This window comes from Miniopterus schreibersii (genome assembly GCF_964146895.1).
Source record: "Miniopterus schreibersii genome assembly, chromosome: 16".
In the NCBI taxonomy this organism is placed as follows: Eukaryota; Metazoa; Chordata; class Mammalia; order Chiroptera; family Miniopteridae; genus Miniopterus; species Miniopterus schreibersii.
Window position 1 is genome coordinate 15,660,364 of NC_138116.1, and position 22,589 is coordinate 15,682,952.

General features: G+C 46.6%; 2 protein-coding genes across 5 annotated transcripts in view; one reads left to right on the plus strand and one right to left on the minus strand.

The window, feature by feature from the left end:
- The window catches only part of PCTP (phosphatidylcholine transfer protein), a 182,576-nt gene that overhangs the window by 37,467 nt on the left and 122,520 nt on the right, over positions 1–22,589 (minus strand). The window lies entirely within an intron of this gene.
- On the plus strand, positions 861–7,389 carry TMEM100 (transmembrane protein 100). Of its 3 annotated transcripts, none has more exons than XM_081161074.1 (3): positions 861–917; positions 4,533–4,688; positions 6,172–7,389. In XM_081161074.1, exon 3 carries the CDS (start codon positions 6,237–6,239, stop codon positions 6,639–6,641), a length of 405 nt encoding a protein of 134 aa, XP_081017200.1. In that variant the 5' UTR covers positions 861–917; positions 4,533–4,688; positions 6,172–6,236; the 3' UTR covers positions 6,642–7,389. The 3 variants fall into 3 exon arrangements, with proteins under 3 accessions (XP_081017200.1, XP_081017201.1, XP_081017202.1); XM_081161075.1 differs by having other exon boundaries at positions 911–1,280; XM_081161076.1 differs by lacking the exon at positions 861–917 and adding an exon at positions 3,826–4,207.

Genomic DNA, 22,589 nt, shown 5'->3' on the forward strand with positions numbered 1-22,589 from the left:
CCTCACAGGGTGTGTTTGTTCCCCAAGGAGCAATTTCCAGGTCTTCAAAAAGCATACGATCCGTGGCTAAGTCAGAATGTCCCCCTTGCGAACCCAGAGACTGAACCTTTGGCTTCCACTGAAGGGACACAGGCAAAAATCTCCTCTTTGTCCTGGTCCTCGCCATGGTCCCTGCTCTCCTACCCTTCTGTATCCCCTCACCTAAATAACTTTGTGTCCAGTCTTGTTTCTAAGTAAAAGGAGATTTTTCGAGTCTGGGGGAGGTCCCTCTGGAACAGCAAGTGTTCCTGGGGTGGAAGTGCCCCTCTGATGAGCAGCCCAGAGAAGACCCCTCCTCTGACTCTGACTCTGACTCGGACTCGGACTCAGACTCTATTCCAAGCCGCCAAATGTCATTTTCACCATTAACCCTTCTCTTTCTTTACTCCTCTTATTACTCGCATGGTTCAGCCAAAAAAATGAGTTTACCGTCCCACTCCCCACCCCCACACGCGTTCCAAACCCCACAGCCCCCTAAGAAGCGTAGAGCAGGAGCCGGTAAAATCTTTCCTGCAGGCCCGCCGTGTTCTTCCAAAGAGGGATCCATAGCATCGGGCTGGGGCCTTTGGGGGGGGAAACCTTGCACACGGAAAGCCTGCAGGAGCCCACGAAGAGAGAAAAACGCAGGAGGACGTTCTTTTCGAACTTGGTTCCCTTTTTCTAAAACGTGGGTCACACTCTCCTGGAGGGAACCGTAGAACAAAATACAGCAGCGCTGCAGGGATTTCCTCTCGCCAACTTTTCTCCGGTCCCTTAATTGTGGGTAAGCCCGAGTACTTTGTTCACGGTCCCTGGGGCGGGAGCTGCGACTCCCTCCCCGGGTCGCCGCTGGGCCCGGCTGGCTGGCAGCTGTCTCAGTTCCACTCCGGCCGGGGAAGGTAAGGATCTGCTGAACGCCTGCGGGCGGGCGGGTGGCGAGGGGGTGACAGATGCGACCCGCGCTTCGGCAGCTTTCTGAGAAGCTGTCCACATTTAAAGGAAACTCCTGGAGGCATGTGTTTTAAAAACACCCCGAGAGATCGGCTCTCCCTCCTGAAAAAAAAAAAAAGGCTTGCAGAAAGGCGGCTGGCTGCGGGGCGATGCGATTTTGCATTTGGGGGCAGGTGTCCCTTCAGGAATCCCCAGGGGTGTTGAATGTCTTATAGGAGCGGAGTGGAAAAGGGGGGACGGACAGACAAAAAACAGTCCAAGACACCGGGCGCCGATCGCTAGGAATCCTCTTTGAATTTCCGTTTGAACAGGTAAAAAAGTCCGTTACAACTGCGTGTGTGTCCGTGGGTAGAACGATCGTGCTTAGTCTTTGGGGACAGTTTTTCTGCTTCATCCCAAAGCTTTCTGCTTCTTCGTGTTTATCTACAAATCCCCGAGGACCTGCCCGGACTCCGGAGATGTGCAGCTGTGTGTCCGGGCAGAAGAATTAGGGGGCAAAGCGACACCTGAAGCCTAAAAGGCTGAAGGAGCTCTGGTGTTAGAAGTCATGACAGACCTGCCCACGCTCCGGGTGACACACAGATACGCTCATTGTCCCTCCTGGATTCAGCCAATGGCTGACCCTGGGAAAAGGTGCCTCTGGCTTCTCTCGGGGTGATTTATGGACCTTTGATTTTGTTAATGGGGGAACATGATCTCCCACAGGATAAGGTGATATTCTGACCTTCAGTGGGGTTATCGGGCTATTGGGGGGAAGGCAGCCCATGCTAGGAAGTAGAGAGGGGTTGCCCCCAAAGGCCACAGTTGGTGGTGGGTGGACTGCTGCTCTTATAAGGAGATTCTCAAGAATCTCCGATTTATGTAGCCAGCGACCCCTCCCGGCCCCCCCTTATCACTATGCTACAATGATGGCCAGCGCCGAAATGCCTGCTTCTAAGTATTCCTTATGGTCATCAGCGAGTGACCACTCCTCCTAGGTGATGGTTGTGTCCCCTCCTCCCCACCTTTAAAGGTGAGGATGGTGGCAGCTTCGGCCCTCCAGGTAGTCACCCCCCTCAGCAGCCTGCCCTCCCCCCCCAGCCAGCCTTCAGGGACTTGTCAACTTCATGTTTCAAAAGGAAGAAGCCCAAGCCCTCTCTGGCTTCCATTCTAGAAATAAAGGACTTCTCACCCTCTCCCTTTATGACAAAATCATCAAGGTATTTGAAAGGTTAGGGTCGGTGGTGTGCGGGCAGGCTAAATAGCCATCTCAGATGGTGCGTAAAGAAAAATTGAATTTATTTTTTAAAAAGGGGGATGGGGAGAGGGACATCCAAAGGGAAGGGCTGCACAGCACTGAGCCAAAGGGTATTGATTGGGCCCATGAAGGCAGCAAAAATATACTTAGGACAGTGAAACAAGGAAGAGCATAGAAGTAGTAACAGGAGAGCCCAGGCGGGGCTGCTTTGGCTTACTAGGAACTCAGAGAGAAGGGGGCCTTGGAGACAGGTTCAGGGGGTTAGCCTGGGATGGGCTGCTGCTGCCCATTGCTCCCCTGGTTGCAAGTCTTGTGGGATCCCTTCGAAGGAAGGGGAAAAGGAATGGCACCCATGTGCTCCCCTGGGGGAAAGCCCAGCTGGGTCCTTTGTCCTGAGCCTAGTTATCTCTCTCTTGCAGGTGGAAACCTTAGGGGAGGTGTCAGGGGAGGGTCTTAATAGAATATTCATCAACTTTCCAGGTGTGCTCTTTCGGATCTCATCTCCACTGATTGGTGGGTGCCAGGACAGGGGGTCATTTGTCAATGTAGCTGGTCCTGAGGGAGCCGCAGTGGCCAGTTCTCTGGTTTTGCTGCTTTTCTGGGCCTGGAGCTGAAATACAACTGAGGCCTAGATGTTATCTTTAGGGAGGAAATGCTCAGGGGGTCTAATCTGCATAACTAGCCATATGAAAAGTCTGCAGAGGATACGTTACCCTGAGGGTGAGGTCCTTGTTTTCCTAGTTTGGGCCCTTGCTAGGCATCTGGGGCTTTCTGCCCCGGTGACCTTCTGCACCTGGCCCATCGCCCTTGCTCTGCTCACGTCGGTCTAACAGTATTGTTGCCAGGTGAGGCTGGAAGGAGGCGGCTGCCACGGAATGGAGGTGAGGTGTCTGGGAGCAGCCGGCCAAGCCCTCTGCCAGCAGTTAGAGAAATCTAAGAACCTGAGATTTAGAACAAAGGGGGGAAAATCTCTTCCGAGGTTTAATCTAGATGTGCAAGTTTGCTGGATCAATTAAAAAGAAGTTATTGAAACTCGTATAGATTGAAAAATAGAGTATGGACAACTTTTAGCTGTGAAAGGATAGGGACCAGCTTAGAATAGTCTCCCAGTATTGTCTCATTTTCTTCCTTCAGAAAGATAACCTGGGGCTTTAAAATTTTTAAACAGCTTGTCCAATAAAGTATAAACTGATAAGGCCATTTAGAGAGAGGGGTAGGAAGTTGACCTGTAATTTTACTGTTTGAGAGGATGTCAAGCCTCCCAAACATTCGCGGGTATCTGAATGTTTAAACTGCCTTGCTTCTTAGGAGTCGGGGAGCAGCAGATGGGCACTGGGCAGGACCTTGAGACAGACCCATGAATCCGAATCCACATTTAACAAGCTCTCCATGTGATTGTTGTGCTCATTCAAGTCTAGGGTTCCGAGCAAGGGGTTCCCTCTTTCTGTGCGACCTTTGTCAGATTACTTAACCTCTCTGAGCTTCATTTGCAAACGATTTATAAACTCAGTCAGGAACTCACTTGTAAACCAGTGAGCACTGATGTTCTTGGGAGCACACTGCATGTGCCAAGCCCCCAAGCAGGCGCTTTGTAAATGACAATGATGACAATAATCTCAGCACTGCCCAAGTTACCTCCTCACAGTTGATAGTGAGTCGTGTTTAGATCGAGATGCCTGGTTTTCCCTTTGAACTGCAAACGTGTATCTCCCACTTCGTTTCTAAATGAATTCACATCAACCAAGAGGCTTTTAAGCTTCAGATGGCCGGCGCATGCAAATAAAGAAAGAATATTGGGGAAACGTAGGAGCACAGATTTTTTGCTGGCTTAGAGGCTGAATTCAGCTGCCCGATGACATCGCAGCTGTTCCTGCCACCCTAAAAGTGTCTGTCGCTTCTGCTCTGTCCCCTCAGCTGGGTCTGCAAAGCTGACTCGGGGATTTTCTTAGGAAAATGCCTGATGGGCGGGAGGAAGATCTGGTGGTTGGCCGGAGGGAAAAAGTGAGTAATGCGAAGCAGTCTACATAGTGAAGGCTGCGAGAGAAATAAAGTAAAAGCCGGCTCCTGTCTCTGGGGACTCTCGAACGATTCGGACTTATCATGTCCCTGAGCAGAGCTGGGAGAGCCAAAACTCGGAGTCCGCTGGCAAGGAAAAGAATGAAGGGAAAAAAATGACAGGGAGGAGCCATCGGAGGGAGAGGAAATAAAAAGAGAGAGAGGGAAAGACAGGCGTCATTTAGGAACAGAGGTAGTGTGAAAGAAAGAGCTCCAGGATCTAAAGCCAACCGTATCATTCAGGATTTTTCTTTCTTTTCTTTTCCCCCAGAGGAGATCCCTGTCCTGTTATTTCATTGACAGACATGCTGTCACGGGCTCTTTTCCCAGACGTTGACCAGAAGACGCTGAAGCACTGATGTGTCTCTCCCTCCACCCCCAAGGCCAGAGGTTTCCCTGGTAATGGATTGCTTCTCTCTGGGGAACGGTAAGTCGTTTGGGGCCAGATCTTAATTTTCAGATTAGCTTACGTCTCAGCCTTGGGGTGAAGATTTCTTTCTTTCAGGCATAATCTCAAATATCCTTTTACTGGCTCAGCCAGTATCCAGGGTGTCATTGGACAGCAGTGATTCATTTGGTGACAAAAAATTGTATGCAAGTAAGTAGTTCTAATATATGTAGCTTCATTGCACGGGGAGTGATATTTTGTTTGACCTGCCAGCGCAGGAAGGAATTTGTGAGGTTTGACTTGAGCTTGAATTTGTTTTCTGTGGATGCTTAATATGTTAAAGTATTAATCATTGAAAGAGCCTCCAGTATCTTCCTTTAAACACAATAAATTAGCTGCTGGATGGCTTCTCAAGAACAAAAAAGAGTGACTTAACACGTTGCAGCAGCAGACAAGAGTTTAGTCTGATTTCTCAGAGACTGCTGATTTCAACCAGCTGCTTTCGATGGAGTCTCCGGCTTTGTCCAGAAATGTTCAGATTCAAAATATTTGCAGAGGTGCATTGCAGCTGGTCTTGTACCCAAGAGCATGGGGACAAAATGAACTTGTAAAACTTTCCTGAAAACCTAGAATGCTTTTTTTTCCCCCAACATTTTATGGTACACATACTATCAAAATCCCGTGTTGAGTTGAATGGACAATTTGTGAATGGACAGCTAATTACTCTAATAGTTGATCTATTTAATGTAAAAAAAGCATACAATGATATTCTACAAAATTGTTGAATTTTTTTTTCTTAATTTTTCTTTTTCCATTTTAATTTTAATTTTTCTTTTTCAAATGGGTTTGGAGGCTATTGCCACATTTGCGACCCACACATCTTAGCCTGATTGTCGCTGAAACTTTGCTGACCTGAGTCCACACCAGGGTCCCAGGACGCACGACCGTGCACTGTATTTAACAAGTTACACAACAGAGACCTGCTGAGTGTCCCGCTGATGTAGGAGAGCATCACTTGTACGCTGGCCTCTGGTCTTGACGTTGACTCAATGGGCAGTGAATGGGTGACAGTTTGGAAAGAATGCCTGTTATGCCCGGAAACATTGGCAGCGTCTAAGTTGCTATGAGTCGTGGAAAGAACTGTGCGCGAGGTATTGTTTATAACGTAGCCTCCCCTTGAATGAGGTCTGTGGATTAGGATTGAGGCTTTTCGGTGTGTTTAGAGGAAAGAGAAGCAATAGACAAAGCAGAAAGCCTAGTAAAACATTTGTAGACCACCGGGCTCTATTAAATGCTGCAAAGTGCTTCCTGCTTTTTATACTTTCCCTTTCTTTATGGTTATCTGCTTTCTGCCCAACTCAGAAAGAATGCAAACAGTTAGAAAAAGAAATGATGGTTGATTTTTCACATGCATTTGTGCCTCCTGGAAAAGAACCCAGTGGTGTGTCCCTGGCTCTTCACTTTTCCTTGCAGGGATCACTCTCGTGCATTTGGCTGACATGTCCTGTCCTTTCCTCCACAGCCTCCATCCTGGTGAGAGCCCCCAGGCCTAGTCTGTGAACTCAGCAAAGAAATACCACCGCAAAAATGACTGAAGAGCCCGTCAAGGAGACCCTGGGAACCCCAAAGCCTCCCAAGCCGGGGACAACGGAGAAGAGCCCCAAGAGTGAGGTGGTGATCACGGCGGTGCCCCTGGTCAGCGAGATTCAGCTGATGGCTGCCACGGGGGGCGCCGAGCTCTCCTGCTATCGCTGCATCATCCCCTTCGCCGTGGTGATCTTCATCACCGGCATCGTGGTCACCGCCGTGGCCTACAGCTTCAACTCCCACGGCTCCATCATCTCCATCCTGGGCCTGGTCCTTCTGTCGTCGGGACTCTTCTTGCTGGCCTCCAGCGCCTTGTGCTGGAAGCTGAGACAGAGGAACAAGAAAGTCAAGAGGCGGGAGAGTCAGACGGCCCTCGTGGCCAATCGGAGGAGCTTGTTTGCTTAGGACTGACCGAGACCAAGCGGGGGTGCGGCCTGGACATCCTGCTCCCCCTGCGTCAGCCGGTTCACCCAGAACTTGTGTGGGAGAGAACGGACTTGGCACGGGGAGCAGACCGGAGGGCTGGGGGGGGGGTGGGAGGGGTTCTCATGTCCAAGGAACGACTTGTATCTTCTAAAACGACAAACTTAGCTCTAAGGGCTTTTGCTCAGATTGTAAAATCGGCCTTTTCTCCGCATGAAACCTTGCCGGGGTCATGGGACGTGCGCAGCATTAGACAACATTCGGATCACCTTGGAAAGTAGCCGAGAAAAGAAGAGAAACTAACCGGACGGATGGTCCTGGTGACCCGCCTCCGAATGAAACAACCCACCCGGCTGAGAAGTTGTACCATAGAGATGCTCTGCCCAGAGCCTCGATGACCTTGGACTTGGCGTACTTCTACGAAATGCTATGATAATTTCTTTTTTTCGATAAGTTGATTGTCTGGCATCTGTTTTATTTTTTACTTTCAGTAACTCATGACTGGTGGTACTTTCTCTTGAAGAATAAACTAATATTTTTTATGTTTTAACATCGGACAGTTTTAGATTGTTGTGTCAGAAGTAAAAAGAGGTAAAGTGTGTAGCTACTAGATGACATAGGAGAGGGGGTTAAATTAATATTAAAATAATCCAGTATAGCACTTTTGATGATTTTTATATAAAGGTTTAATGTACATTTCACTTAAGATAATAAATACTTATTGCTGCTGAAACCTCTTAGGTGGCTGTTTTTGTCCTGCGGTTCCAAATGACCCCCTTTCCTCGCCTCATCTGCAATGTCTCCATTGCATTTTTTGCAAACGGGCATGTTTGCACCTTCCTAACTTAACTAGAAGATTTTTATTTTATTTATTATTATTAAAAACATTTTTTTAATCCTCACCTAAGTACATGCTTTTTTAATTTTATTGATTTGAGAGCGAGCGAACAAGAGAAACATTACTGTGAGAGACATTGATCGGTTGCCTCCTGTACATGCCCCAACTAGGGATCGAACCCGCAACCTATGTATGTGCCCTGACTGGAAATAGAACCCACAACCCTTTGGTGTATGGATGATGCTCCAACCCACTGTGCCACCTGGCCAGGGCAAAGATTTAAATTTTTTATACATGATTTCTTTCTCATGACTTCTGAAAAACACTGTTAATGATTTTTACTAGATTCTAAAAGATTTCTATGCCATTACAATTAGGAAATCAATGCCTGGGGTCTGGCATTTTATAATGTGTTGTTAAATGTGTTCCACATATTTATTGAAGAATCAGTCATTAACTATTTGCTTACCATATTTTTGGGCACCACCTAGATGCCAAGCATTGTGTAGATTCTCGGGCTGCTTAACTGTGTTAGTTCTAAGGCTACTGCTTCAAAACTGTGAACATCGAGCTGTTCCACACACAGCTAGGACTCGACTGCATAACTCTAGCCTGAAATATTCCTGGTAGTTTAAACCACATTTAACTAGAGCAGGAAGATAGTTAGGTATGAAGCCTTTTTTTTTTTCTTAACCTTGGAGAAACAAGGCCAAACAAAACAAACCTAGCACAGACCTTTGGATGAAAGGCCTTCTGTTAAGGATTGAATTGACTATGGCAGGCCCCTCTGGCCCTGACTGCTTCCTGGTACTCAGGTAGTTCTGCTAAAGGGAGAGGCCTTGACGGCTTCGTTGCTCCTGGCTTTGAAGGTCAGGTGGTGGGGACTGTCTGGAGCGGTTGATTACGCAGAGCACGGCCCAGATTATCTTAAACACACAGAGAGATCAACACTCCTCTGGGGAAAACACAAGAGTGCGGCATAGTGTTTGTTTCAACGGGAGGGGAGTCTGTGCTCGGACACGCCTCTGTTCTGCTCACAGATAGTCAAAGGCTCCCTGCTGCTGGATGAAGACATTTCCCAGGCAAGTGTTCAAGGTTCTCCACGGCCTGATCCAAACAGATGTACGCAGCTTTCTTTCACTCTCGCCGCAACCCAAAAACTCATGAGTTCAGCCAACCAGACGAGTCGCGCTTCCTGGGTCAGGCTTCAGTTTTCTTCCATGTGTGTTCAAACTTCGGTTTTTCCTCCCCCTGAATGCCAAACTTTCCCTCTCCATCCCAATATATCCAAATCCCGCTTCTCGTTAGAGCCCAGCTTAAATGCACACTCTCCCTAGACGCCTTCCCTTTCATCTGAAAGTATCTACTCCTTCGAGTCTCTACTTATCTGCTCTTTGAGGGCACCTTGACTTTTCCACCATGATGGTGGCATAAATGTTTTCCTCTTCCAAAGCTCCTCAGAAGTGTATGATGTGTCTTTATTTCTTTTTACCCCGTGTGATGCCTAATAAAATGTCTTGCACAGAGTAGGTACTCAATAAGTGTTTGCTAAATGAACTTAAGGACTGAAAAATCAGAGAGTGGTTTATCCAGAACTACGGTCCATTTGTTTTAATCACTAAAGAAAATACTCTAGTTCTCAACTCTCCGACACCAGGTCTAGGTGAGCTGTTTCTACCCTGTACTAACCTCTCCAGCCACATCTGCCCTTCAAAATGCCTGAAAAGTAAACTCATGAATTATTTCAGGCCACCAGGGGGCCTCGTGCGGCTACCTGAGTCCAAAAAGAAACACCATGGAATGACTTAAATTGTAATAGCGGACATGGGATCGTATCTGGAGATAGAAAATCTCTCTCCTGCATGTGAGGACTCATCGAAGATGCTCCATTGAGCACCCCCCTGTACCCCCCCACACCACTTCACAGTGGCTATTTCTGGGTTCTCCTTGAAAGTATGGGAAAGGCTTGCCCTGTCTATGGAGCCTTTGGTCACATTAAAGGGTACACACCCCTGCAAACAGACAGTCCTACGCGCAGAGATAGTCCTAGTCAAACCCAGACTTAAATTATGCTATCACAATTATCTCACAACGTGTCTTTACCGGGCAAGGTTTGTCTTTATAAATAACTTTATTGTATAGCAGTAAGCAGATATGAAATGCATTCATAAGCATAATGGGGCATATATGTATTAAAATGATAACCTGGCCCTATCCTGGAGCATCAGAAACTAGCTGTATCACCAAGCAGGATTTTCCCTAAAACCCACATACCCCAGAATGCACAGGAACGATGCTTAACCTCGGCCCGTGGAGCAGGTCTCTGTCCAGGCGAGAACCACAGCCACACAGGTGAACCTGCTCTTTCCACCTCACTGTCTTAGTTAATCTAGGTAGTCTTGCCTGGAGAAGGTGGTCAAGGTCAAGTGGATTGTGCAGGTGGCTGAGCCCAGGAGAGCCAGGTCATAAATCCTCAAACTTACTTGTTTATACCACCGCCGCTGAGAGAGGGAGAGAGAGGAGCCCGGGGAGGGGCGGGGAGAAGGGGAGGAGATATCCTGGTCACCCAGGAAGGATTATGTTTTTGAACTTGGAAGATACGGTTATGAATCCCAGCTCTTCTGTTGAACTAGTCAGATGATCTTGAGAAGTGAAGCCTGGTCTTTAAAATAAGGTTAATTTTTAAGAAGTTATTTTGTAAAGTATAAATTGCTGCTTATGCTAATATCTAATGTGGACCTCAGCTCCTTTCTCTACTCATTGTTCCAGTGTGTCGTTTAGCATCAAGCAACCCCTTGTTGTGGATCAGAGGCTTTACTCAGTCCCCGGGTTTAACCTTGACATTATCCACAAGACTCTCTGGACCCAAGATAAACTGGGGAAAGCACCTGTTCCGAAGATGAGTCATAACTTACATTTCCTTAATTATAAGCTGCAGTGCTTTCACGTATACTGGAGTCCTTGCAAAGGCAGATTTAATATGGAAATTCAACGAGGTGCCCTCAACAACAACAACAACAAACAGCAACATCAGGAGAGTGAGAAATCCCCCTCCCCCCCGCCATTAAAGCCAATTTTTTCCTGGGCTGCCCCACAGAAAGGAAGACCAGGGCAGAGATCTAAAGAGAAACAAAAGAAACAAATTCCTGGTTCCTGGCTTTTGAACCCCCAAGGGCACCCCAGTGATGTACGGCTTATCTAAGGAATTTCAAGGGAATTTTGTTTATACTTGATTTTTACATCACTCCCCAACTTGAACACTTAATCTTGTGCTCAACAGACTCCACTGCACCTGATATTACTCCATACTTTCCACCACAATTTCAGGCTGGAAGTGCTAATGTCCACCCAGCTCTGCAGAGGAGCAAACTAGGGTTCAGAGAGTGTCAGCGACCTACTCCATCGAGGTCTCACAGCAAGTTAGTCTAGAGCCAGGGCCAGCAGGCTGACCAGATGTTACACTTATCCCAGATGTACACTTAGTCATAACCTACGGTATCATTTCCAGGATATCTCTTTAGGAAAGGGAGACAATAAAGGTAATCCATCACCTACTTTTGAAAAACTCTTTTTAAAGTAGAATATATAGAGAAAAGTGCTCAGCTCAATAAATAAACCTGTGGAAGTAACACTCAGATTGGGAAACCAAACATTGCCAGCCTCCAAAAGACGCCCCGCCCCTCGCCCCTTGAATCCACATCCAGTAGCTATTTTTTTCAGGGGGAACCACTATCCTCACCTCTCACATTAAGAGTGGTTTTGTCTATTACTTAACTTTATATAAATGGAATCATATGGTGTATATTCTTTGCGCCTGGCTTCTTCTAGGCAATATTATGTTTGTGAGGTGCATCCATATTGTTTGTTGCACATAGTTATAAATGGTTCATTCTCACTGCTGTAGAGAATCAATCCATCGTACAAATTACACCATCTTTTCTTTTTTATTATTACTTTTTAACCCTCAAGGATATATTTTTATTGACTTTTAGAGCGAGAGGAAGGGAGAGAGAGGGAGAAACATCAAAGTGAGAGAGAAACATCAATTGGTTGCCTCCCATATGCACCCTGACTGGGGATTGAACCTGAAACCCAGGTATGTGCCCTGGCCAGGAATCGAACCTGCAACCTTTTGGTGCATGGGACGGTGCTCCAATCAACTGAGCCACCCTGCCAGGGCATACACCATCATTTATTTATCTTTTTGACTGTTGATAGACATCTGGATAGCTACTAGTCCCAAACTATTAAAAATCATTCATGTGGTAGCCAGCCCCTCAAATGACTCTCAATGGTCCCTGCCTCCTAGTATTCACAGCCCTCCTACATCACCTCAGGGTTGGCTGGTGTGACAGACAGAATATGGCAGAAGTGATAGGTAGTATGGACAGCATGTCACTTCTAAGATCAGGTTATAAAGTCACTGAGGCTTTAACCTTAGTCTCTCTGCTTTGGGGGAAGCCATCTGCCATACTCTGAGGACACTCAGGCAGCCATGGAGAGGCCCATGTGGTGAAGAACTGAGGCCTCCAACCAACAGCCAGGCAGGGAGAGGAGCTGCGACCTTCCAGCAACTACCCGAGTGAACCTGGAAGTGGATTCTCCCACAGTGGGATCTTTTGATGGCTGTCCCCAGCAGACAGCTTGACTGAAACCTTGTTGACAACCCTCAGCTAGAGCCACCCAGCACTGTATGACTGGTGAGCCCTAGGCATGTTTGTCCCATGGACCCTTTGTCCACTAAAAAAAAAAAAATAGAGCAAGAAGGAAATGGTACTGACAAGTATTATGGCCTTAGACACTGGGCGGGCAAACCGGCCCTGCGTCCAGCGAGGTCCTTGCAGCGCCTGCAGCGCCCACCCACAGCGACCACGAGATAAGGAGCGTTGGCTGCTTTACGTTGCTCAGCTCAGGAATGACTTGTTCACCAGCACTGGCTAACTAACGTCGGGCTACTGTGAAATCCCTCCTGTGTGATTTTTGGTGCACACACGTACACGTTTCTGCTGAGTACAGACCCAGGAGCGGAATTCCTGCACTAAAAGGTAAGTGTGCGTTTAGCTGCACCGCCAGACAGCCTTCAAAACTGCCTGAGTGAATTCTCCTGCAGGCGCTACAAGGAAGAGCTGATGCATCCCATAAAAAAAAAACTGACTTTTTTTTTTTTTTTTTTATACTTTCCTTCTTTTTTATTTTAGTCATCTGGCCAGTGTAGCACTTACTTTTCAAGTACCATATATATTTAAGGAAGGAGATGCAGCAGCAAAACCTGGGCTGCAAAAGGGCAGAACGGGCTAGGGCTTGGAGAAGAAATTAGAGTGGGAAAAGAAGATTTATATCTGGGCTTTGAAGAAGCAAAGCGACAGAAGATAAATCCTCAGGGAAGTGTTCTCTGGGGACCAGGACCCCGGACTAGAGGCTGGGCGTTCAGCTCTTGGTGCTAACAACAGCATTTATCAAGCCCTCGCTGGGCTCCAAACATCATACTCTGAGTTTTGCAGGAATAATCCCATTTGATCCTTACAACAATCCAATGCGGTAGGTACTAGTACTATCTTCATTTTACAGATGAGGAAACCGAGTCACAGATTAAGCCCGCCGAGAGCACACAGCTAGTGGAGTGGGATCTGAGATCAAACTCTAGAACCCACTCGCTTCACCATCACTCTCTACTCCCTGGTACCCGGTCATCCTTCAAGACCTGATTCTTGAGTAAATGTATTATCAGAAGCCGAGCAGCACAGGGTCAAGAGGGAGTCAACAGTTTTGAGAAATCAGGACTCCACCACAGATGAAGACTGAATTATTTGCCATCGGAAGCCAGGTCTTCTTATCATCACCTCCATATATTTGTAGCATTTTACAATCGTCAAGACACTGCTCTCAGTGAACATGGGACTGACTTGGGACCTTGGCTGCATTTCTGCCACCAGAGCTAATGCTCTCATCCTCTGCCTCCTTGAGTTTCCTGTGTGGAAAATTCAAGACTCAGAATATCAGCCAGCCTCCGCCTGAAACCAGAGGCAGGGTGTGACAAAAGTGCATAGCAGGAAAGCTTAACACACTTTAGGTGTAATCAAAGAAGCCTTCCCGCAGGTGGTGACTTGATAAGACCAGGACAGGCAGGGGAGCCATCCATGTAGAGGGAGTAAGGAAGAGCAGTCAGGGACACTCCCAGAGGGAATGCCATGGGCGAATGACAACAGGCCCTGGGGAAAGCCAGCCCCCAGCCTCTCCACCTGCCTGGATCGTTGTAAGGCTAAAATGAAAGAACTTCTTAAGGGGATTTATCAATTGCAAAATTCTGTCCAAGCAAAGAGACTCATGACTCCAACAGGCACAGGGCACAAACCTACAACTACAGAATCAAATGTTCAGGTTCTAACTGAGCAGAAACACTTCACTTCAATCTATGAGCACTACGAGGCTCAGGAATAAAAAATATTATCTCCCTGGCCGGGGTTGCTCAGTGGTTAGAGTGTCGGCTCTCACACAGAAGGGTCACGGGTTTGATTCCCGGTCAAGGGCACGTACCTGGGTTGCAGATTCAACCCGCCATGTGCGGGAGGCAACCAATCGATGTGTCTCTCTCACATCGATGTTTCTCTGTTTCTCTCTCTCTCTCCCCCTCTCCTTCCCTTCCACTTTCTCTAAAAATTAATGGAAAAAATATCCTCAGGTGAGGATATGTGTGCATATATATATATATATATATATATAATCATAACTAAACTCTTGGTCTTCATCGTCATAACAAGAGCTATCTTCCCTGCAGACAGTGAAGCACTGTGATTAAAGGTATGGGCTCTAGGGAAATTCATCCTTACTGCTTATTAGCTGTGTGTTTCTGTACAAGTCAACTTCTCGTTGCCTCAGTTTCCTCATCAACAAGATGGGAAGACTAATGGCACACCTGCGGTAGTAATGGCATAGGGTGGTAGTAAATATTCATTAAGTTAATAGATAGAAACCACTTTATGTCAATGACTGGGACTCAATACATTAGCTAGCCATATTATTACCTATCTTAAAGTCAATTGTAAGTTAATTTTTCTAGCTGATATGTGCCTCGAGTGAGTTTGCAGGATGTATAGGACTACAGAAACTACACAAAAATCAGTTTCAACGGGATATTAGTAGAAAAATGGCAGTTTACCTCATGAGTGAAACTGCAAACACTGAGAGAAAATGAGCTGATGCAGAAATTTTCATTGGGCCATATCTGGCAGGAACCTACCGCTTCCAAATCCACGTACCCATCAGTGTTTTGTTTTCTCAATCAGGAGTTATGCTCCTTGTAGCCATATTCAAATTCTCTTATTTCATAAATAATCCTGAGGCTGTCGAGCTCCCTAAGAGAGGCCAGTTGGTGCTTTGATGTAGACATGGAGTTTCCACCTGCATTGCCTTTCTCCTTCCAGAGCTCTAGGAACTATTGCCTTCATTTTTAGATAAAGACACCGAGGTTAACCTTGGAGAGGTTAAATGGTTTGCTTGTGCAGTTCATACATGATAGAAATGAGCCTCAAGCCCGATTCAGGTCTTCCGTCTCTGTTCTATCTGGCCACCGCCTCACCCGGGACTGGGGGTTCCCCACAATGCCGTCCCTCGGCGTTCTATGCTCCTTGGCCTCACAGCTAACGATGGTGTAACAAGTCATGAAATTGGTCATACCTATAGCTATGCTTTATTCTCCTTCCTGATAGGGTACACACATTTAAAAAAAAAGTTAAGGTAGAGAATTCAGATTTTCATCAACATCTGAAATAAAATGTATAGTTTTAAATAGTGCAGAAAATATACCATGTTTATGCAATGCATATTTTTCTCTAACCAATTTTTGTTGCTTTTGAGGTGTGTTTGTTTGTTTGTTTCTTTTAAATAACAGAAGCTTACACCTCAGTAGAGCTCACGCCTCAGTCATGAGACAGCCAGTCGTTCCCAAACGCCTTGCCAAATGCTGACTGCATTGGCCTCACCTGGCAGCTTTATAAAGACCCAGATGCTCAGGGCTGACCCAGGGATTCTGGTTCAGTAGATTCAGAGTGGGACCCAGGATCTGTCCTTACAAACAGAAACGAGCAAAATGTCCCAGAAATGCAAGTTAATAACCACAATGATACCTTTTTATTTCTCCATGGATTTATGGTAACGTGGAAGATTCAATAATGCAGTGTTGGTAGGGGCGAGGAACCAGATAATATGGTTATATTTTATTAAAACTTAAATGTGTACGGACTTCATTCCAACTTTATTTCACTTCTGGAAACTATCTGAAAGTCATAGATGTAATACAACCACAGGAATACTTATTTCTTTGTTGCCAGCATCTGCACACACGGACACAGAAACAGCCTTTGAATGAATGACTGCGCATCACATATTACGGATGCTACGTAGCAAATAAAACAAATATTGGATGTACCAACATTAATTTGAAAGAGCATCTGCAATATATTATGTGGAAAAGCAAGTTTTCAACTAATATCAATTCTATAATATGTTTCTTAAAAACTAAATTGGAAGTGTGTTTGAGCCTGTTTAAATAAAGAAAAATTACAGAACTTATGGTGAACTGTTAAGTGTTTACATCATTGGGCTGTTATTTCAAGGAAAAGGGGACAATTTTTTAAGACTTCTCTATATTGTTTGAAGTATGATAATTAGCAATAATTCACTTAGAGTGAAAGGGGGAAATAAAGTGGTACCCGGAGAAACATTACAAATGAAAATAAAGAGCTGACTGATTCTGGTGTACGGCAATGCCAGGGGCTTGTCGATTCCAGCCAGCTCCGTCCTGAGACGGGTTCCTCTCCATTCATCCACTCGCCCTCTCATCACCCCGTATTTACAGGGCATGTGCAATGTGTTAAGCATGTCTAGGCGATGGAAATTCAAAGAGTAAAAAGAAACGTTTTGTGATTGCATTAAGATAAGTCTGGCTGAGGGAGTTCAGGCATAATCCTAACAAAGGATAGAAATCTAAAGGGTCAACTTCCCAATCTATGTATTAACCTCATATATTTGGATTAATTTCAATACCTCTGATATTAAGACAGAATGGGACCAAAATGCCTATGGTCATTTGGAATAAATACCTGTCAGAGTGTTAAGTGTAAAAGTAATGGGAGCCCAACATATTTTCTGTTGGCTTCTCCTTCCTTTCTAAGAGAATCACAGGTTTCCAAGGGCTATAGCATTATGTGTGTTTCGGTCTCATTGCAGTACTTGTGGTACAACATTGGTAAATTAATGAATCATTAATCATTGAGGCTCTTCACTCAGGAGTCAGACACATCCTAAAAATCGCTTTTACAGGAACCTTGAGGAGTAATGGAGATAACCCGAGCAGGGGGTGTTGAGAAGGCCCCCCGTGTTGTTCTAACACGGAGCAGATCCTCCAGCCTTGGGCACAGTGGCTCTGACACCCACGGCTCTCAGGTTCTCAAGCATTTTCATTGGGAAGTGCGGGCCGTGTCCAAAAAAAATAGAATTACACTTTTGCTCCAGCTCAGCCTCCTATCGAGAAAAGCAAACACAGATGATTTTCCATTTCAAGTTCAAATACAGAATGGATCGCTTCTTGTTTTGCTTGACTGGGGTAGTTAATGAGAGTTTGGGGACTGGCAGCCTGCCAGTCATAGACCTGCTGTGATCACATTGTCCTATGAACCCAGAAAAAAGAAACAGACAAGCAGGGAGGGGTCAGAAAAACTGTACATTTGGAGACGGCGTGACTGTGACCGTTGGCGTTTCACGTGTCCGGCCCAGGTTGCCTTTCTGTGCAGAGTGGCTAGTCCAGAGAGAGAGGGAGATTCGGAGGCAAGACGTGCGAGCGTTGCCTCCCTCCCCTGCAGTGAGACTCTATAATAAAAGTGCTTGCATCAGAGGAAGGCTGACAGCACATTTTCGCACCCTCACGGTTCCAACCTAATCATGGCAGGAAGCTTTCCTGCTACTGGAAGAGCAAGTTGCGTCACTGGGAACATCTGACTCCAGGATCTGGTGTCAATCACTGTGCCTAAGGTCATTAAAAAATTCTAGGGTGTCTCCTTACAACATAAAGGCTTTGCTGGAGTGACAATTAAGAGGAAACACATAGCATGATAAATAATTGAACAGGTGGATTAAAGAAATGTCTTTCCTGTGCAAAATGAGAGGGGTGATGGACAGTTGTAAATCCAGCCTCTTTGGCCAACATTGTCCCCCACAGCCCAGGGTTCTAACCAGCTGGACTGCTCTCTCTCTCTCTCTTTTTTTTTTTTTTATACTTTGCAGCTTTCTTGGTTGTTCAAGGAGTCTCTTTGGCCTCGTGGAAACAGACGAGCTGTAGGGAAAGGCAACGCCTCGGGAGAGTAGCTTTCAAGGGACGCCCGCCAGGGACTGATGCTGGAGGGAACCGCGCGCTGAGCGGAATCGTATTTGGATGTGGTCTGCGGGAGGCTAACTCTGCTGCGGGTCAGATGGCAAGTCTGCCTGCTGGTTTGATTTAAGAAACACTCTGTGTGACTGGCTGGTGCCAAAACACCTGTGAAGCACAAATTGAGTGTCACCTTGTCACCCAGGGTCTCACTCTGGGGCTCTAAGCATGTCTTCCCCCCAGACCAAGAATATAGTTTACGTCTCCCAGAAAGGGGACACAGGTACCGATTTCCTGTGTCATTCACAGCAATCCAAACGGCTTTGCTAACTGAGATCCTAGAAATACTTGACACCAGGGAGTTCCTGTATCCTTGAGCTGGTGGCTGCCCACCAATAGAGGCTTTTCCAATAGAGGGAAAGGGGAGAGACAGGAGGGATGAGCGAAGAGAAAAGAAGGCAGCGACTTTTGCACACAAGCCACCATCCTGGTTTCTATTTGCAGCCCAGCGGCAGTATTTGAAGTTCCCAGTAAAAATAAAACCCCCGTTGGAACTCCTGCTACCATGGCATATTTTTAAATGGTTACGAAAGGAGTCTGAGCATTCAGGCTGGAAAGGCCCAAGATTCTTGGGCCGCCCTGTGGGTAATACTTGAGATTCACCAAGCAGACAGACCTGCTTCTCCAAGCCAGGGCGAGGAGAGAGCGTGATACGAGTTGGGCTAAGAAGAAAGGCAGAGGAGGGAGATGACCTGACTAAGTGAGCCTTACCTTCTAAAGAAGTTCCACCACGCTGGAATTGGGCGAGGGCAGAATTTGAAGACAAAGTAGATTTTTGAAAGAAAAAAATTATAAGGAAAATTGCAACCATAGACTAAAATGAGAGAATGGCTGAGGGAACCCCTAGGAACCCCTCTCCCAGCTTCACTGACAGCTATCAACTCCAGGCCTATTTGGGCTCATTTGTACCTTCCCGCCAGGCCCCATTCACCACCTGTTTAGTTCGGAATGAATTCTAGACAACACGCAACAGATGATTTACAAGGCAAATTTTTATAAGGTTTATGACGTGGCTGAAGATTCATTAGTGAAGTTCAACACTACAGAAGACCAATTAGGATAGTTCCTTTTGGACACGTACTTTAAGAAAAGTTTCAACAAACTTTCTCTGCACTTTTATGCTAACTGAACATTGGTTGCAGGTTATTAGTTCTGTAAAACATTTCTTGGTGGTGCTGATGGCTGGACAGCGGGTTATACGCAGATAAACAGCAACCTATAGTCTTGCAGAAGGCCAAGCTTTGGAGAAACAAGGGTGGGGTGTAACTGAGCAGGGTGCTGACCCCAAGTATGAGTGCACAACGCAGTGTGAGATTACGGGGGTATGGAGGAGCCTGGAGATCAGAGAGCCTCTGCCGGTTACTACGGGGTCAGCAGCCAACGCTGCTCTTTCATCTTCATCTTTCAGACCTTATTACTAATCTCCCCGGAGGGCTGCCCTTTCCCTCCTCAAATTCCCAATCCAGTCAGGAATCACCAAAGAGCAAGGGAGCCTGGGGGTGAGCCTCTGAATAGACTAACCTCTGTAGCTCTGCCTTCTACTAGCCTCTACTTCACCTACGGGATGTGGAGAACACTTTGAGCAGGACATTCAAAACACGGTAGCGATTCAGCTCCCATGTGTTTAGAAATTCAGATTTAACAGAGACATCCATTTTGATGCTGCTTAAGGAGTTTTTGTTTGACTTGCATAAGGACTCATCACTGGGTGAGTCCTTTGCAGCATCTAACTCCCCTTCTATATTTAATTAGATTTCGATAAATGAAAACTAAGTGATGTATCTGATATATTTGATAAATGAAAACTAAGTGTGTATTTCAGGATTGCATACATTCAACTCAAGAGATTTTTTTTTTTTTTAAGCTCCTACTATGTACAAAGCACTGTGGTAAATGCTGCAGGAAACCAAAAGTTGAAAAATAAATCATCATTGAGGTCAAGGAGTTTGCGATGTAAGGATTCTTAGGGCAAGAAGACACACGACCATGACACCACGGTAAGAAAAATACAAGAAAAGGGAACAAATGTGAGTGACGGAAAATGTTATTACTTTTATCAGAATGAATTGAAGATTCAAAGGAGCTCACTTTGATGAGAGGGGCTCCTACAAGACTTTGAAGCTGGAGCAAGATTTAAACGAGAGCAATTGGAGTTGAGGGGAAAAACAAGAGAAAGGAAAGGAACTGTGTGAGAGCCGGTGGGACGAGCTCAGGGAAACGCGCAGGGCCCACTGGCTGGGGTACAGGTTACCTCTGGCAGGAGGAGCAGGATGGAATATAACAGGCAAGTGGGCTGTCTCAAGGCAAGAAACAAAGAACCTCTGAGGCAGTTCAGTGCTCAACACCTGAAGCAAGATGACCTGATCCTAGCTTCACCCTGAGCTGAGTGGTCTTGGATAAGTCATTGAGACTTAAACTTGAAGGTCTCTGAAAAATCAGGACACGAACAGTGCTCATCTCTGGCTATTGTCTCATTACCTTAGCAGTGGGGTACAATGAGGTTTCCCTGGACTGTGCAGGAGAGTCCAGGCCACTGCCATTCACAGTGTATTGGGAAAGGGGTGGAATGCGGCCACTCCATCTACCTACCCAGGTGAGCTGATCCCAGACTGGTCTGAAAGCTGGAACTGTTCAAAATAAGGAAGAGATCCCCCTGGAAGACCCCTTCTCTGTGCGGCGGGACAGTGGAGCTTTGCCTGGGTGGAAAGCATGCTTGCAATCCCAGGGAGCCTCAGCCAGGCGCAGGGTTTTGTGTTGACTTTGCTGGGAGCTTCACCTGCCTGCGGGTTAACTGCTGGAGAGGGGGGACCCAAGTTCTGAGAATCTACGGCCCAACCTTCCATTTTTAGTTAGTTATAGACAAACCCTGTCTTTATCACACACCCCAGGGCCTAGGGCACCCTCCAGTTGAAAAAGTCTCCGAGTGGAAAGAAAAGGGGGGTGGGGAGCCTGTGAGACGTGATTTGGCCTGACAGCCCTGGATGGTCAGTCACCTCTCTGCTCCCTCCCCTTCCAGGGTTATAAGAGCCTTTCCTCCTGGAAGGGGTGGAGTGAGAGCTGAGGATGCCAATTTATTGGGTCACAACTGGGTGTCTCTCCCTTCCTGGAAGGCCTGGCAACATCTCTCCTACCATTGTGATTAGGAAGAAAGCCCTTGCAAGGATGATTATCTAATCAGGGAATTCGCCTTCGTTCACGAGGCAAGCCTGAGAGGACTCTTAGAAAATCATTGGAAAAAACGGCCCAGGTCAGGAAATAGTGCCAGTAATCACACCCTGAATGAGTATTATACACAAACACTATTAAGGTTTGGAGCAATTATTTGTAAACAATCATCCAATCAACCTGGGAGATGTATATCTTGAGCACCGACTCTATTAAAGACACAGCAACTTTCTCCTATTTGATTTTCTCCTTAAGTCAGTGCGCTGGCTAGTCAAATTTTCTCAAATTATGGTCTAGGGGTCATCTGATTCCAAATTCCCTGGGGCACTTGTTAAAGGGACATCTGTAATATTTTAAACAAAAATAAAATTAAAAAACAATTTAGATTTCTGAGCACCACCTTACATCAAAGTCATCCTTTCCGACTGCCGGCTCTATTAGCAGGTTTTCTGCCTTAAAATCCAGTTGGGCCAGGCCCATCCCATTCTGGCTCTGCTTGCCCAGAACTGGAAAGAGTGCAGCTCTCCCTTCCCTGACATTTGTATCTTTTCCTGTGTCTCCTTCCTGTTGTTGCCATGGCATCTGTGTGCCTCCATCTCATGTCAGCCACACCACACTGCAGTTTAGCCACCGGCGTGTCTGTTCTTCTTGCCTGCGAGCTCCGGGGGGTGGGGGCTGCTACGCAGTTTCCCATGGCCCCCTCCTGCCCTTCCCCTCGGTGCAGTGCAGTCTGCGCTAGGTGCTCTGTTAAAGGGCCCCTATGTGGTAGCTTCAGGGTTGCTTTCAACCGCTGAGCCTCAAGCAATACCCTGTTGACAAGAAGTGTTAAGTGATTATTTGTCCTGTCCTGATCAATGTGGCTCCACGGTTAGGCCATAGACCCATGCACCAAAGGGTGGCGAGTTCGATTCCCAGCCAAGGGCATGTACGTGGGTTGCAGGTTCGATCCTGGGCCCTGGCCAGGGAGTATGCAGGAGGCAACCAATTGATGTGTCTCTTTCACATCGAGGTTCCTCTCTCTCTCCTCACTTCCACTCTCTAAAAATCAATGGAGCCCTAGCCAGTTAGGCTCATCAGAAGGTCAGACATGATTAGAATCTCCAGCCTCAAAAGGAGTCACTTCTTTCTCTGCACTGACTCTGGCTCTCTGCATTCTACTGGATCGCGGATGGAAGCTGTGGTCTGGTTTTGCTCTTCCCCAGTCCCCCCTCCCACACTCAGATGACTAAACCACCCTAAGACTTTTCTTGCTAAAGCAGTGGGAGGCCCTCACACTCCCTCACTCTCAGGCTCCCCAGTGGCACTTGTCCTTCCCTCCAGTTCTCAATCTCAGGTCATTGTTTTGGGAACAGAGCCCTGGAGAAGCACTTGAAACCCTGGAGGCTGAGTAGGGAGTTGCTTGTACCAGCTGAAACAATCACAGGATCCAGACTGGAGACAGAGGGGAGGGGGAAAAAAAAAAAAGCCAACTCTGCCCCATTCAGCTGGCTCTCCATTCAGCCTGGGT

Bases quoted from the DNA above. Each gene is read 5' to 3' on its own strand.
- TMEM100 (XM_081161074.1), top strand. From the start codon at position 6,237: ATGACTGAAGAGCCCGTCAAGGAGACCCTGGGAACCCCAAAGCCTCCC.